General features: G+C 48.5%; 1 protein-coding gene across 2 annotated transcripts; it reads right to left on the bottom strand.

The window, feature by feature from the left end:
* Positions 1 to 1,356: 1,356 nt before the first annotated feature.
* On the bottom strand, positions 1,357 to 17,669 carry KCTD21 (potassium channel tetramerization domain containing 21). Of its 2 annotated transcripts, none has more exons than XM_082749572.1 (2): positions 17,602 to 17,669; positions 1,357 to 4,421 (listed from the first exon to the last, which is right to left on the bottom strand). In XM_082749572.1, the coding sequence occupies exon 2, from the start codon at positions 4,389 to 4,391 to the stop codon at positions 3,609 to 3,611; it is 783 nt and encodes a 260-aa protein (XP_082605698.1). In that variant the 5' UTR covers positions 4,392 to 4,421; positions 17,602 to 17,669; the 3' UTR covers positions 1,357 to 3,608. The 2 variants fall into 2 exon arrangements, with proteins under 2 accessions (XP_082605698.1, XP_082605699.1); XM_082749573.1 differs by having other exon boundaries at positions 17,559 to 17,664.
* Positions 17,670 to 17,766: the final 97 nt, after the last annotated feature.

The raw sequence follows: 17,766 nt of genomic DNA, 5'->3' as shown, positions 1-17,766 counted from the left end.
CTCAGGCTGGCCTTGGCCCAGCCCCTAATTGTAGTAGCTGGTTTAGGAGTAATTTGTAAAAGAAAGCTGGACTTTTGGGGTGAACCAAGGGGCAGTTACAAAAGTGCTAGGTTTACAAAGTGGAGTGGCTTGTGAGGCTGTGTCGGGGACTGGGGGTGTGTGTGGGGGACAGGGAGCACCATGGCCACCTCTGCACAGGGAGCTCTGGCCTGAAGGCAGGAGAGACACAAGGCTTGCTCTTCATAAAAGGGCAAAGGGCTTTTCATGGCTCTGAGGGTGTGAGGTCATAGGAAGGTCACAGGAAGCAGTGCCCAGGGTGGCCTTCAAGCATGCCTTCCTTGGTGGCTGGCCTCAGGAAGTAGGAACACCAAGGGGCCTTAGGGTTCCCTCCGGCACCCCTTCTGACCATCCCTCTGCATGCTTGGCACCAGGCCTGAGGCAGGAACAGAGCTCACAAGCTCCTGTGTGCCTGGAATTGTTCTTTAGTGGGAGCACAGCTGTTGGCTGTGCACAAAGTTAAACTGAGGCAGCTTGAGATGGCTGATTGCCATGAGATCTTGCTCGGAGCAGGGAAGGGCTCACAAGATGCACATCCCTGCCTCCCGGGGCACGCGCAAACCAGCTCCCTGGTCCTTTGGGATGGTCTACCCGTACCACTGCGTGTTCTGTCTTTGGGGTGCAGCCAGGTGGCCATGCTTGCCGGAGAGACGTGCACAGTGAGCGTGCAGGGTGTGTACACCTGTTGCTCTGCCGGTGCTGGGGCTCTGTGCGGGGGCTCCATGCAGGGGCTCCCCTTCCTGCCTGCCTCCCAGATCTCTGCTCATGCTTTTTTCAGTGCCCATGGTACCCTGCTTAGCTGTCACCACCCAGCCTACGCTTAAAAGCCCAACTTGGCTGTTCAACAAGCCCTTAGTGAGAGCTGAGCTCGCTTTCCTCAAGTTCCCACAGCACATTTTGTGGTGCTCTAAGCCTTTTCCAGACTGAACTCATCTGTGGCCGTTTGCATCCTCAGGGCCCACAGACCAGGTGCTCTAGACAGGCCTGCTGAATCGTACTCTCGAGATGCTCCCTGCACGGCGGTGTGTCACGATCACTTCCCGAAGAAGCAGGATTTTCCTAGGTGCCGGGCCTAGCTAGGAATTTTCACAGCCACCAGCTCATGTAAATCTCCTAACACTGGGAGGTGGGGTTGTTACCCTAGGAGGAAACAAATCAGAGTGGCCTGGTGACTGCTCCCAGGTCACACAGCAAGTGATGGAGCCAGAGTTCAGATTCGGGGGTCAGCTGGATACCAAGGCCAGGGTTTTTTTTTTTTTTTTCCTTTTCTTTATAAGCAGACACAAAAGAGCAACGTCATTTATCGTGTATACTGTAGTCTCACATATATTATTTCGTTTGATCCTCACAACAGCCCTGTGAGGTAGGTAGGGTTATGTATTATTGTTATGCCCATTTCACAGACAAAGAAATGGAGGTGGCTCAGTGAGGTGAGTGACTTGGACAGTCACAAAGCACATTACTGGCTTTACAGGTCGTTTACTTTCTCTAACGTTGAGCTGTATGAATTAAGAAGCACCGAAAAGATGGAGAGAGAGACATTTTATGGAGGAAGAAGGGGCAAGCGGTGATTTATGAGATTTCTTCCTTAAATTGTTTTGTTATGATCACAGCTTCTGCTGCCTGTTCTGATCCGGGTTCTCCTGAGTGACCTTTTTGAGTACCATTGGCCTGGTGGCCTGGGACAGCTGTCAGAGACTCCAGAGTCCCACTCTAGGTGGAAAAGGCCTTTATTTTGTAACAGAGGCAGCCCTGCCCACAGCCCAGCATACCATCTTCCTACTCCCAGGATATAACTATGGGAAGCGCCTTCCTCAGCCCATTTCCTGGGAAGGACTGTGTCACTAGGCTCCCCTAGTTCTGTCTGAAGGCCCCTGCCCAATGGGGAAGACTGTGGGACTTCCAAGGCCGTACTCCAGGGATGAATCATAACGGGCAGTTTTGAGGCTTGCACTGTTCATCACCTCCTGCGGAGTGCTGGCTTGGTGTGTCTTGCCCAGGACCTTCCCCCAAGGGGGTCCCAGGGCTGGTTATGAGAGGAACAGTACCCCAGGGGAAGGCCACTTCTCTCAGAGTAGTGTCATAGGGGCTGGACACTTCCTCTTAGAGCAGGGCTATGGTTCAGCCCACTCCTGGGCTTCTTGCTGCACCTTGCCCAGCGAGCCCCTGGTCTCCTTCCTCTGGCAACACTTTGTTGGGGAGGCATCTTCATCCTCCAACAGGAAGTGGTCAAAAGCTATGTGGAGCCATGGCTGGTGAGAAGGTGGGTGGAATGGGGATCACAAACAAAACCATCATGAAATGGGGCTGCCTGACAAGGGATGGCCGGGGGCTGACCTTGGTTCTGAAGACAAATCCCAGGGGGGAGTCCTAATGCGAAGTAATAATATTGATAGGAGACAGGTCTGGCTTCTTAATAAGAGTGACTGTTTTGAAAGAGAAAGTACACATTTGGGAGAGAAGGAAGGTCTAGAACCAATACTGGAAAACGGAAGTGGAAGGACAGATTTCGGTTTGTTGTAAGGAAGGGCTTTTTAACAGCGCTGGCTCAACCATAGCAGGGACTGCCCTGGGCATGACGAGCTTCCTGTTACTGGAAATATGCAAGCAGGGATGTGTGAGGACTTGAAGGTGTTGGGGAGAGCATTCAGCCCCAAATGGCCTGGGGCATGCTGGGGGCCGGGGAGGACAAAGTGACCACTGGATTATTTTCCAACCCTGAGAGTCCCTAATATTATTTGTGTAAAATGACCTATTTCAATGATACTTCAAATTCTTTGGAGGAAAGGATTACAAAAGTCACATTAACAGTCTATGTTACGAAAGGCCTTTCATTGCATTGGCTCCAGATACTTTAAAATCTTCACAGGGACAGCAGCTCATTTCTGAAGTGAGAAGTCCCCAAACATCTACATTTGGCCCAGTCAAGAGGGACAGCCTTATCCTCTGAACCCGGCCTGGACACTCACTCTGCTAGGCCGTGCCACAGCTCCAATCTCTCCCCGCCACAGTGGAGGCCAAAAACGCAGCTCTGAAATCTCACTTCCAAGCTGGCCCAACCTGGCTGTCCCTGAGCAAACAAGTCCAAGGTTCCAGGTGCATCCTTGGGACAGAGGAGCAGGCGGCATGGGACTCTCAGGTGACTTAACGTCCTGGGGACCTGGTGGGACCCCTTCACCAGGGGCTCCTTTCATAGACGGCTTGGGGAGGCACTGCCTAATGGTACAGAGAGAGCCGGTGCCTGTGAAGAACCCGCCATTCCTCTGTAGCCAGCAAGCCCTCCTGTGGCCTTTTGGACACACTGGCAGACACTTCGCTTGTCATGACCAACTGCCCATCTCTAGCTCCAAGTGGCAAGGAAAAGGTGGCTCCATGGAGAGGACACATGGATTCGTACAGGGAGACTGCATTGTGGGGGGAATCAAGTCCTGCTACGTGATTAATACAGGTTAGTGTAGCGCCCTGGCTCCCACCACTGGCGAGACACTCTCCAAGATCTTGGCTGACACGGAGCTTCTTGGGAGCCCCCCTCCAGTGCTGCTGGGGTCCTTTTATCTATACCGTATTAATCGAATAATCTTATTATTCATAAAATCCACGGCATGTGGGTGAGAAGAATCGATGCAGAAGCCGTCACTCAGGGCGATTTTCAGCACCTCTTCCACAAAGACCTGGAAGCTGTTGATCTGCTTGTTGGCTGGCACCACCCAGAGCCTCTTGAGGTTCTGCTTGGTATACTCCTCCTCTGGGAGGCCCTCCACATTGGCCACCCAGTCCAGAGTCAGGTGGTTGGGGTCCTGCAAGTGGCTGGTGATGGAGGAGAGATTGCCATTGGAGCAGTAGAAGAGCTTGGAGCCCAGGAGCTTGAGGAAGAGGCAAGAGGTACTGAAGATGTTGGCGTTGAAGACCTCCATGCTGGACGAGGAGAGGCTGTAGATCTGAGGGGCTTCGCGCACGGTGAAGTGGACTGTCTGCACCCGCTGGTTCAGGGTGATGTTGAGCATGGCGTTCTTCTCGGCCTTGGAGAGCTCCACCTCCTTCTCCTGCAGGGCCTCAATGAGGGGCTGTACCTGGTAGAAGTCAGCCTCCCTTCGGAGCAGGCCCATCTCCTGGAAGTCCTCCGGCAAGTCCAAGTGGGAGGTGCGCAGGAAGTTGAGGATGTAGCGGAAAACTTTGCCGTCGCGGTCGATGAAGCAGTTGCCCTGGCTGTCCCTCTTGGTGGGCATCTTCCCACTGAACATGGCGCCCAGCATGGAGTCGGGGAAGCTGGTCAAGGTTGCCAGTGAGGTTGTGTAGAGCTTCCCCCCGACGTTCAGTGTGATGGGGTCAGACATGGCAGGAGGCCGCGATGCTGGAAAATAGTCCTGGGCAGGGAGAAAAGTCAGGAATTACCCAACCCTATCTGGGGTCTTGGTCTGTCAGGGCTGGTATGAAAGAATACCATAGACCGATTGGCTTAAGCATTTATCTCTCCCAGTTCTGGAGGCTGGAAAGCCCAAGATTAAGGTATAGGCTGATTTGGTGTCTGGTAAGGGCCATGTTCTTGCTGTGTCCTTGTGTAAGAGAAGGGGCAAAAGAGGTCTCTGGAGTCTCTTTTATAAAGGCACTAATCCTGTTCATGAGAACTTAACTCTCATAGCCTAATCACTTCCCAAAGGTCCCACCTCCTCATACTATCGCACTGGAGATGAGGAGCTCAACAGAGGAGCTGGGGGACACAAGCATTTAGTCCCTAACATCTATGTATGCATAGTGCTCAACTCCTTATTGTAGATCAAGCCTACAGTCCTAGAGGTTGGAGCGAATTAATACTTAATAGACAAATGGATGGGTGATAATTACTACACCATCTAAAACATATTAGGTTCACTGGGGAGTTTAAAAAAAAAAGCATGGGTCCTGCCCTCCAGAGATTACTGTAATTGGTCTTTAATATCCCAGCACTGGTATTTTTTTAAAAGCACCCTTGGTAATTCTGAATGTTCAGTAAAGACCAGAGAACCACTGTTCTAAGGAATGAAAGAAAACGTGCTTGGACCGGATGCTCTGTTACCTGCTCATACAGAAATTTGTTAAAATAATGTCATACATATTTTGACATAGAAAATACCACCATCCATGCCTATCACGCAGATGAAGAACACTGCCAGGATTCACTCCCCATGCTGAGAGAGGTGAAGGAACATGCCGGGATTCAAACCCAGGTCCCTTTATATGACAAGAGAAAAAATATGTAAATGCTTACTAGCCAAATACTGGTACATTCTAAGTACTTAAAAAATGCTCTGAGATTTGTCTTCAAGCCCAGGACTCCCACTGCTGTACCAATGATGCCTTCTTATTATTTTTCTATCCCAACACATTTATAATGACTGGCCATGATTAGTGCCATTTCTGTCTATCTCTCAGGCTTACAATGGGCCTCGGCTCTCTGGACTCTGACACCCTTTCTTGGACTCTTACCCTCCTGTAACCTTTCTATGAAGATGCCCTTGGCTCCTGGTGGCCTGCCCTTGCCCAACATGATAGCACCATAGCCTCCTCTGACACCTTCAAGTTTCAGTGCAAATGTCGGTCTCTGCACTGAGCACTCTTTACCCAATCCTTAATAAAGCTCCCTTCCCCTGCCATCTTGCAACTTCCAGCGTCTAAGGCTGGTGAGTCTCCTGCAACCTGAAGTCTTGGAATCTAACTTTTCTTTAAGATTCTAGAAGGCAGGGGATGTCTGCTCTCGGCTTCTCACATGATACTTTCCAAGATCCTAACTGTGGAACAGATTAAGCAATCCTTCCCTGATGCTGGGCCCGAGGGGCGCAAAGAAATGGACCCTGACTGCCCTTGAGAAGAGCCCAGCTGGCGAGGACACCAAGACAAGACAGGTGCAGTGACAAGGCGAATGGACCCAGAGCTATGCGAGTAGGTCAGTAATGAATCCTGGCATGCTTACTATCCAGATAGGAAAACAGAGGTCTGAGGCAGGACTTCCCTCAAAGTCACCCGGCAAGGGTACTGAGCAGGCCAGAGCACTCCTCACCCTCACCGTGCCTGCCTTCTGAGGCTGGCTCCACCAAGACCCCCTTACTCCAGGTGGTGGAGACTCTTGCCAGAAGATGGAGGCAATGCTGGAGAGAGCTGCCCCACCCAACTGTCTGGGGGGGTCGCCTCATGATTCCTTCTCCATCTCAGAGGGCACCCTGATACTGCAGAAAGGCATCAACCATCTGGAGTGCCTGAAGAGAAACAAGCCATGATGAAGTTGCAAAATCGGCAGCAGAAGCCTGGAGCAGATGGGCTGCGAGACAGTGGGGAAGTCCAACAGAAGGGGTGGGGCGAGGGGCTGAGGGAGGGGTGCCTGCTGTGCGGAGACCTGCAGCTGCGGGGAGGGGCCTTGGCTCAGGGTTGAGTCTGGTCAGTTCGCTCTCCAGAGGGCCCAGGCAGGAGATGGACCCAGGGGCCAGGGCCACCCCCTTCCTCATTCCAAAATCTCCCTTTCTTTCTAGAAGGTAATTTGCATATTTCAGTTTTCAGTCTCACGCCTTGATTTAAGGCCCAGGCTCAGCTCCATGGAAAGAGCAGACTCAGGCATCAGAGAGGCTGGGCTGTCTTTCCTGACAGTTCTGTGGGCCCGTATGTCCTGTACATTAGTGCTGAAGAGCTCAGAGCGCTGGGGTGGGGAGACAGTCAGTAGCCACAGGGCCTGTCTGGGGGCTCTTGGGTGGGACCCAAACTCCTCTTTCTCTGCAAAAGCAGCAGAGGCTGGTTGGATGCCAGGTTTCCTGACCACCGCTGGCCCCAGTCTAGGGTGCTCTCGGTGGTATTCTCCGCATGCCCACAAGTCACAGAGCTCCTCCAAGTGCCCGTTTTCTAGGGGCAGCACCACTGTGTCCACTATCACACATGTGCGGGCCCCATGGACACACACGCATGTGTAGAAAGCACCATTACATATGAAGACAGAACTGGCCACCTCTGGGATGCTGAGAAGCCTCATGAGTCTGCTTTGTGGTCAGGTGGAGATGAGCCACCCTCACTGAGCTACAGCCCCCTGGGCGTACTCAGCGGTCTCCTTGACATCTCCACCTGGATGTCCCATGGATGCCAGGAAGCCCAACGAGGAATTCCTCTTCCCCCAGACCCACAGTGAACTCTTCTCAGCCACCCAAATGCCTGAGCCCCAGACCTGGGAGGTAGCTCTGACTCCCCATCCCTAAAGATTTTCTCACTCTGTCCTTGAACCATCTCTACAGCTACTCCCAGAGCTCTGACCACGCTGCCACTTTCCTTCCATCCTCATTGGGCGCCCCGCTTTCTTTCTGTCCACCTTCCATTTCGGTCTTCCCGAAGCACGACCGCCCACCCACATCACCTTCCGCTTCCAAGCTCACCTCCAGCCCCTCCCCCACTGTCTGCTCAGGTCCTCCAGACACTCTGCACACATCCTCATGCTGTCACCCACCCCACCTTTGCTGTCCCTACACCACCCTTCTTGCCTTATCTGCTGTCACCCTTTAAGGCCCACCTACGAGTCACTGCCTCTGTAAGGCTGTTCCCAGATCTCTACTAGGTTCACAGTTCTACTCTTGGGGCTTCCTGGCCCTTTGCACAGTCCCCCTGGCAGCGCCCACCAATCCATTATGTTATGATCATGGCCCTTCTCCCTGGCTTTATCAAGATGCAGACCACTGGACATCCACATGCAAAAAAAGAACCTCGACCCACATCTTAGACCATGTAGGAAAAAATAATTCCAAACAGATCATAGGTCTAAATGTAAAATCTTTTGAAAACTTGAAAACTCCAGGAGAAAACCTTTGTGACTTTGAGTTAGGCAAAGATTTCTTGGCTGGGACCCAAAAGGCACAAACCATAAAAAAAAAAAAAACTGACAAATGAGGCTTCATCCGAAGGAAAAATTTCATTTCAAATGACACTGTTAAGAAAATGAAAATAGGGGCGCCTAGGTGGCTCAGTGGGTTAAGCCTCTGCCTTCGGCTCAGGTCATGGTCTCAGGGTCCTGGGATAGAGCCTTGCATTGGGTTCTCTGCTCGGCAGGGAGCCTGCTTCCCCCTCTCTCTGCCTGCCTCTCTGCCTACTTGTGATCTCTCTCTCTCTGTGTCAAATAAATAAAATCTGAAAAAAAAAAAAGAAAATGAAAATAAGATGAACTGGGAGAAAATATTTGCAGAACACAGACCTGATAAAGGACTGTTATCCAGAATACATAAAGCACTGTCAAAACTCAGAAAACACGCAACCCAATAAAAAACCAGGCAGACAATCTAAACAAATCCTTCAGCAAAGAAGACACAGACAAATAATCACATGAAAAATGCCCAAAAGCAGTAGTCATGAGAGACACACATATTAAAACCACAATTACATACCATTATATACTTATTAAAATGGCTCCAATAAAAAAATGTGACAGTACCAAATGCTGCTGACTGCCCAGAGCAACAGACACAATGGGTGTTGCTGGTGAGAAGGCAACAGGGTATAACCATTGTGGAAGGCAGTCTGGTGTCTGTTTCCATGTGACCCAGCAACCCACTCCTAGTTAGGTGCCCAGAGAAATGAAGACGTACGTCCATGCAAAAACCTATCCCTGGAGAATGCTTGAGCCCCATGCTGGGCTCCCTGCTCAGCAGGGAAGCTTGCTTCTCCCTCTCCACTCCCCCAGCACCGGGCTCAATACCAGGACCCTGGGATCATGACCTGAGCCGAAGACAGATGCCCCTACACTCACTAGCTTTTTTTTTTTTTTTTTTTAGATTTATTTATTTATTTGACAGGCAGAGATTACAAGTAGGCTGAGAGGCAGGCAGAGAGAGAGGAGGAGGAAGCAGGCTCCCCGCCGAGCAGAGAGCCTGATGCGGGGCTCGATCCCAGGACTCTGGGACCATGACCTGAGCCGAAGGCAGAGGCTTTAACCCACTGAGCCACACAGGCGCCCCACACTCACTAGCTTTAAACATTCTTATAGCAACCCTAAAAGTAAGCATCACTCTCCATTTGCAGACAGGAAAGTGGGACACAGAGAGACTGGTGACTTGCTCAGGACACACAGCCAGCTAGTAGAGAACTCATCCTTGGCCCACTCAGGCTGCAAAGAATTCTAATAGTGACCAAAGGCCGTAATAGCTTCAGATACGTTTGAGAATCTCCAAAACAGCCCTAGAAACATTGCCCTGTGGCTTACTTGGCAAGATAGCTACTGAGTGCATGCCTCCTGCTCTCACTGCATGAGGAGCTTCATGTAACACTTGGTAGCATTTTATTTATTTGTAATAAAAATATACAGAGAAGCACAGACAATGATACTATTGTGTTAAATGCTGGACAGGCATCTGTTCAGCTGATGTCTTCACAAGCACCCTGTGAGACAGAGACTGTTATTACCTTCATTTGACAGATGAGGAAACCGAGGCTTAGAAAGTTTAAGAGACAGTGGAGGACCTGGGACCTGAATCCAGTTCTGTGTGGGTCCAACACCTCTGATCATTCCTCCTTCCCATCGCCAGCTCTCAACATGAGAGAGGCACACTCCCTTATTCTCAGTCCAGACCAGACTGTAGGGTCTTTGGATGGCTAGTCTGCTGCCAGCCTGGGCTCTGTCCAATCCCATCAAAGGACATGGGGACAGGACTTGAGGATGGCCCAGGGCGCCTCCATGGCTGACAAAGGGCAAGTCCACTGAGAGACCCAAGCTATTCTATTTTATCAGCAGCAGATGATGTCTAATGGCAAAGCAGTGGAACACAAAAGCCGTGTTTTTCTTTTTTTTTTTTTAAGATTTTATTTATTTATCAGAGAGAGAGAGGGAGAGCGAGTGAGCACAGGCAGACAGAATGGCAGGCAGAGGCAGAGAAAGAAGCAGGCTCCCTTCCGAGCAAGGAGCCCAATGTGGGACTCGATCCCAGGACGCCAGGATCATGACCTGAGCCGAAGGCAGCTGCCCAACCAACTGAGCCACCCAGGCGTCCCAAAAGCCGTGTTTTTCAAAGCCAGATTAGAAAAGATGGATGAGAGGGACACCTGGGAGGCCCAGCTGGTTAAGTGTCTACCTCAGCTCAGCTCATGATCTCAGGGTCCTGGGATAGAGCTCCAGATCAGGCTCCTTGCTCGGTGGGGGCCTGTTTCTCCTTCTCCCTCTGTCCCAGCCCCCACTTGTGCTCTCTTCTTGGCACTCTCTCTCTCAAATAAATAAATAAAATCTTAAAAAAAAAAAAAAAAGACGGATGAGAATGCAAACTGAACCATGAAATAGAGAAAAGAAACCACATTGCTGCTTCTGAATGGGTAATTTTTTCTGAAGCAGGAGGCTTTCCAAGTCTGCCTCTCGACTTGAAAAGAACCAAGAAAAAGATCGGCCTTATTTCCCTTTTGCAGAAAACGACTGGTGTCAAACAGGAAATTATGCCCGGCTAATCGTCAGACCATATGACTGGACTGGGAAGGCCAGGGGGGTCTGGGGACTTGCAATTGCTGCTGGAATTCTGTCCTTCCTCAAATGGGTCTGTGGCCCAAATGAGAGGGATTCCGGAGGCCCAGCCTGATGCCATGTAAAGCACAATTCCAGTCTGGGGCCTGAAAATTACCTGGGTGGAACCTCTACCTTTCTGTGCCAGAAATGTAATTCTTTGAGAGCAGATGTCCTATAAGGAAGGGCAGCTAATACATTGCTCTAGAGTCCTACTTTAAAACTCTGTCCTGGGGGCGCCCAGGTGGCTCAGATAGTTAAGCATCTCCCTGTGGCTCAGGTCACAATCTCCAGGTCCTGGGATCAAGTCCCATGTCAGGCACCCAGCTCAGTGGGGAGTCTGCTTCTCCCTCTCCCTCTCCCCCTGCTTATACTCTGTCTCTCTCTCTCTAATAAGTAAATAAATCTTAAAAAAAAAAATAAATAAGGCTCTGTCCTGGCACCCACCTGTCCCTGCAGTGCTCCTGAAGGACACAGCATTAGCTGTGTACCATACCTGTACTAGGTGTTGCACATATTAGTTCATTTAAGCCCCGTAATGCTCCTTCAAGGAAAGTATTATCTCCCAACTTTACAGATGAGAACCTCAGGTTCTAAGAGGGAGGGAACTTGCCCATATAGTGGCAGAGCCAGGGTCCAAGTCGAGGCCTGTCTAATGGCAAAGTCTGGGCTGTGAACAAAGGCCGTTGGAGAGATCTGGCACTCGTGCTCCTCCAAACTCTTATCAGGTGCTCTACACCTTCCTTCTCTATTCGATTCTGACCTACATAAAGACCAGGGTAGGGGCGCCTGGGTGGCTCAGTGGGTTAAAGCCTCTGCCTTCAGCTCAGGTAATGATCCCAGGGTCCTGGGATCAAGAGACCCTAATCGGGCTCTCTGCTCAGCAGGAAGCCTGCTTCCTCCTCTCTCTCTGCCTACCCCTGCCCCACCCCGCCTGCCTCTCTGCCTACTTGTGATCTGTCAAATAAATACATAAAATCTTAAAAAAAAAAAAAAAAAGACCAGGGTATAGAGAATCAGCATTTCCTGAGAACCAAGTGCATGCCCAGAGCTATGTGAGGCATTTTCCTATAGCTTCCTTCATTAAATTACCACACTGATGCTGTGAGGTAGGTATGAATATCATCCCAACTTTTAGGGTTATAAAACTGAAACACAGAGTAGTGAAGACAGTTACTTAAGATCACACAGCCGGAGGCAGCAAAGCTAGAATTCCACATGAGGTCTCTCTCTAAAACTTGTGCCCCTTCCAGTAATACAAGCCATAATATTTTATTTGGGAGCATAACAGGATTTGAATGGACACATATAATACTTCGGAGATGAAATATCTTGAAGTTGTTCTAAAATTAACTACAGTTGTTATGTTATTCTTATCCAAACCCAATAGTATTTTTTTCCCAAAAATTTAGATTAACTACCACTCTGGAAAACAGTATGGAGGTTCCTCAAAAAGTTGAAAATAGAGCTACTCTATGACCCAGCAATTGCACTACTAGGTATTTACCCCAAAGATAGCAAATGTAGTAGATGATCCAAAGTGGCACCTGTACCCCAATGTTTACAGCAAGAAGGTCCACAATTAATCAAACTACGGAAAGAGCCCAGATGTCCACTGACAGATAAATGGATAAAGAAAATGTAATACACTACCCCCCCCCCCACACACTGGAATACTACTCAGCCGTCAAAAAATCAAATCTTGGGGCACCTGGGTGGCTCAGTCAGTTAAGCAACTGCCTTCAGTTCAGGTCACAATCTGGGGTCCTGGGATTTAGCCCCATATTGGGCTCTCTGCTCAGTGGTAAGCCTGCTTCTCCCTCTCCTTCTGCCTGCTGGTCTGCCTACTTGGGTGCGCTTGCTCTCTCCCTCCCTCTCTCTCTCTCAAATAAATAAATAAAGTCTTAAACAAAAAAAATCTTGCCATCTGCAATGACGTGGTTGGAACTAGAGGGTACTATACTAAGTGAAGTAAGTCGGTCAGAGAAAGACAATTATCATATGATCTTACTGATATGTGGAATTTAAGAAACAAAACAGGATCATTGGGGAAGAGAGGAAAAAACAAAACAAGATGAAATCAGAGGGAGAAAAACCATGAGACTCGTAAACTGAGGGTTGCTGGAGGAGAGGTGGGGAGGGAGGATGGGGTAACTGGGTGATGGACATTAAGGAGGGCACGTGATGTAAGAAGCACTGGGTATTATGTAAGACTGATGAATCACAGACCTCTACCTCTGAAACCAAACTATATGTTAATTATTTGAATTTACGTAAAAAGATTAAAATCTTACTTTGATAAAACTGACGAGTATAACCTGAAAGAATAATTACTTTAAATGCTAGTTAAGATAATTAGTAACTACTAGTAAAGCATTAACTAGGACTATAAACCAACAACATTTCAAACTGTGGTATTAAAACAATAAAGAAGAGGAACTTTGTGTTACATGTGTTGAAAAGACTAATGAGCAACTAAAAAAAAAAAAAATATATATATATATATATATATATATATATATATATTGAGCCTTACAACAGTAACTCTGGGACCTTGGCAGGACAGATCACATTATTTTTATTTCACTAACACAGAGAAAAGAAATCCCTGGCCCAGGTATTCATATACATTCTTGATTTCTGAGTCATGACCTGGAGGAGGTTCTGGGCTTGGACATTCCTCAGAGAACCACTCCTTTGGAGGCAGCCAGGCTTCTTCTCTAATATGGGTCTTGAGCAAGAGAGTGAACCCAGCCGCAGGGGTTTTAGCCAATAGTCTGCATATACTCATGGAGTCCTTTCTGCGCGATTTCCTATACTACTGCCACGGACCTTCAATAATGACACTACTTGCTGTGCAATCTATTCCTAATACAGAGTGAAGACCAGTTGCAACAGCAGTGAATCTACTGATAATCACTTCTCTACCCGCCCATTCATCCATTCATCATTTCTTCGCTCTGCTCACTCAAAGAGCCTAGAAATGATAGTCCAGTAGCACTGAGCACACCTGGCCCCAGATCTTGGTTTCTAAATGTTACCTCCTACAAAAAGAAATCAGGGTTTCCTGGGGGACATTGAGGATTCCAGGACTTTGACGGAAAAAGTGCAAGGTGAGCCTGGAACAGCTCTTACCAGATAACAAGCAATCAAAGATTAATGAGATCCTGTCAGAAGAACACAGGAGATCTTAAAAGTTTTCAAAAAAAGAACCCCCCCCCCTTTTTGTAACTATGTGTTGTGGTGGATGGTAACTAAACCTATCATGGTAATCATGTACCAATATATACATTTACCAAATCATTATATGTGATTTATATCTCAATCAAGACAAAATACAACACAACAGAGAGGCTGGCCTGAAGGGACTCTCCTTGGCCAGACTTGCAATAATCTGAGTACCAAAAAAGGTTAATGATGATAATGGGCTACATTACACACTGAAGTAAAAAAAGAACGAGTCTATGTCATTCCAAAAAGAAAAAAGACAGGGAGAGGAGACTAAGAAAGACACACATACAGAGGAAGAAATTATTCTATTAACAAAGAATATCAGTCAATAAATATAGAAAGAATGGCACAATTAGAAAATCACCATTTGCAACCCTCAGTGTTGCAATTCGGGCAAGGATCATGGATGTAGTGAAAGGTACAGGGAACACACGTTTTGATAATTCTCAAAGAATCACTCCAAAGACTAATTACAAGGGGAAAAATTACAGAGATGGGGAGATTAGGCAGTTGTGACCTTAACCAACAATCAAATTTAGCACTGATGGACAGTATAACCCTGATATCATAGGCTTTCTGATGTGATATAATACAGCACATCACAGCCAGTAAGTTTAAACACCTGCTGTATGCTGAGCCTGTATACAGCATTGTGAAAGAAAAAAACAAACCTGAATCTGATCATTGATAAAATCAAGCACAAATTTACAAAGGTTGAGGAGGCTCTTTCTAGATTAAATGAGATACTTAAAGAGACAGAATGTGATGCATGAATCTTGACTACATCTGGTTAAAAAAAAAAAAAAATACACAAGATGTTTTTTGGCAGTTGGGGAAATTTGAGTATCTACTATTTATTAGATAATATTGACTTCTTTCAAATTTTCTTAGGTATGAGAATGGTATTATGGTCATGTCGGAGAATTCTAGAATGCTAGAATTCTAGAATTCTTGTATAGGATACAAGCTGAAGAATTTAGGGGACAGGTGTCAAGATGTCTGTAACTTTTAAGTAGTTCAGCCAAAAGGTGTGTGTGTGTTTTTGTGGATAAAAGCAAAATCAGCAAAGGGTGAACTGGTGCAGCTAGGTGAAAGGCCATTCTTTATAAACTTTTCTGTAGCCGTGAAGGTTCTAAAAATATTTTTATTTTTGAAAGTGGGAAGAAAAGAATGCTTCCCTCATGGGACTACAGACATAAAATTCCAGTCAGAGTGCCCAACCCGAATAAACAGCCAGGTTCAGGAAACAGTTTTTATGAATACTCCCAAGAAACGTTAAAATCTGGTCATGTTCCTCTCCATGTACCGCTGTGTTTTGGAGAATGAGGTAGCCAACCAGAGCAAAGCTAAAAGAGCCCACAGTTGGTGGTGGAGATAGAATTTAAACCTGAGTGGTCTCTCTCCATAGAACCACCACTCACAGAAAGCACAGCACGAGGCCTGCCTGTCACTGTGCTGGGATTCAGGCTGGGAGAAGATGGCTGGCTGTTCAGGCCTTGCTTCCCCTGCCTCCTCCTGAATCCCGAGTCTCCACTACTACAGAAAGAAACTCCTGTTACAGCTCACCGAGAATGTTCACAAGATGGGCCCATTCTGGGCCTCCGAAATGTTGTGGCTGGGCAAAAAGAACTAGAGGGCTTTGGCATCATCTGGGCCTGTGTTCGAATCAGGCTCTGCCACTTCATTAACTGTGTGGGCCTGGGCCAATTCCCGGAAAGATGGGAGTGCGACTACAGCAGTCATGATAATGGCTGACATTTCTGAGCAGTTATTCCTATGCTAGGCATTTTATGTCTATTGATTCCATAAACGAAGTAGCTAGTATTACCAGCCCTACTTTAGAGACCAACCGTGTCAAGCCCTCTCCTATCTCTGCAATTTGGTACCTGCCATCCCCTCGGACTGCACTTTGAAGGAAAATCCCATTCATCTACCAGGACGTTCAGCTGGAATTCCTTCCTTCCTTCTCTACATCTCCAGATTATTTTATTTTCACCCTTACCAAAGTCTTCTTTACCTAAGTTAGGTGGTTGCCTGACCATCCTGTTGGGGCTGGGATCTCCCCTCTCTGTATTCCCTGAAGCAGGCAGAGTAGGGGAAGGGAAAAAAATTTCTTTCTCTGCTTAGTTAGATCCATTTTCCTCAACCCAGACTGACATCTACCTGGGGTGGGGGGGGCACGGTTATTACCATTTTCTGAATTTTAAAATACTTATATTTTAAAACACTTTTTTGAAGTTTCAGTTTGGAATCTAAGGCAAGGCCCAGGTGACCAAGTGGAAGTCAGTGTAGGAATTCCCACTGTGTAGGAGATAGATTGAACATGGCTGGGTAAATTTCAAGGGTGATAATACTCACTGAGTAACGTGTCTCCCAGTGAAACCAGATAAGAGTCCTCTCCCCCATGCTCCCCTCAATTCATCAAGATAAGAACTGGCTCACAGCCCTGGGGACTATATAGGAGCCCTGCCCTTTACCTCCCCTTCCTGGCCTCCCCATACCCAACAGCTGTATCTTCAGCCCTGTTTTGCCCAGTTTATATCTCTAAGAAGCCCACAGGCTGCTCCATTACCCCACACTGTAGAGGGAAAAGGTGCCATCTACACTCAGGTGACAAGGAACCTGCAGTGAGCTGCCCAGTAGGGTACAGCATAGGGAAAGGTGAGCTGGAGGAGGGAAGACACCTCACCTGCCAATCTGACTTGCCCATTGGCACAACAGAGTATTCTCTTACCTGGTGCACACACCCAACAGCCACTACCATCCCCCATCCTCTTCCAGAATGTTCCTTCACCATCTCAGCTTACTCTCAGGCTTCATTTTGTGGTTTTCCTCAGGCACAAGCACACTCTATTTCAACCACTCTCTTCCTTATGGCCTTCCTGCTTCTCGCAACAATTATAATTTATACAATTCAAATGCATCTCCTCATTACATCCTCACAATATCCACAGGAGGGTCGCCTTACAGATTGGCATTCAAAAGGGTTGAAGCTGGTCCTGTCACACAACCTGCACAGGGCGAGACATCTAAACTTTTGGTATTTCCCTGCCATTCACTCCAGAGTAAACCTCTGCCTCCTTGAACCGAAGGAAATAAAGCAGAGTTTTTGGAGTAAGGAGTCCTGGGTGGTTTTGGGCAAGTTACTTTATTTCTCTTTACTCCTGTAAACAGATACGGTGATGCCTCTACAGTGAATGAGAGTTGAATGAGATCACGTGTGTGACGCACTGAGTTCAAGGGATGGGCTCTTTATTTCTATTACAAGGGAAGGAAAGTGTTCTGTGCATTCACGGGTGTTTGCCCACTTGGGCAACCTGGTACCCAAACCGTATCAGTGGCCGACCCTTGGCTTTCCAAGGCCGTGAAGGATCCTTTGATCTTTGTGTCTCCACCCGACCTTCTCCAGTGCTTTTTGGCCCATTCCTACCAGTCCAACCTGGCTTGGCTTGCTTTATCAGCTTTCTCAGCCCTCACTCCCCAGCCCGGGCCACCCGCTTCTGCGACCTCATCCGAGCTCTTCTCCTCACCTAGAGACTCCGCCCCTCTTTGCCCCACCCACCAGACTCCTCCCACAGTCTCGACCCTCTTTATCCGGGCTTTTCCAACCTTCCCCATCCATCCAGACTTCTTCCACCAGCTCCGCCCCCTCTCCCCAATTATCGCCCCCCCCACCCCGCCAGCCTCTGGCGTTGCCATCCCCATTGCACAGATGAGAATGGCGAGGCTAGGGAAGGTGAGATGACCTCGCATAGTAGGACAGGCGCCAGGTGGGCCCGCGTCCCCTCACCGACTGTCTCTGAGCCCCGCGTCCCCCGCCGCGCCGCACCCACCTCCAGCCCTCGCTCTGCAGCCTCCCCTCCGCGGGCGGCCAGCGCAGCTTTGCAAGGGGGGGAGGAGAGCCGGAGCCCAGCCCAGGGGCGTGGTGGCACTTTAGCCGCGCTCAGTGCTCCGGGACTTGTAGTTCTCCTTGGGCTCTTTGCCGCACAACACGCCGA

This window comes from Mustela nivalis, assembly GCF_964662115.1.
Source record: "Mustela nivalis genome assembly, chromosome: 9".
Classification (NCBI taxonomy): domain Eukaryota; kingdom Metazoa; phylum Chordata; class Mammalia; order Carnivora; family Mustelidae; genus Mustela; species Mustela nivalis.
This window is presented reverse-complemented; position numbering and strand designations above follow the sequence as displayed.

What these genes read in the sequence shown, in the direction of transcription:
- KCTD21 (XM_082749572.1), bottom strand. Translation starts at nt 4,391, where the DNA reads ATGTCTGACCCCATCACACTGAACGTCGGGGGGAAGCTCTACACAACC.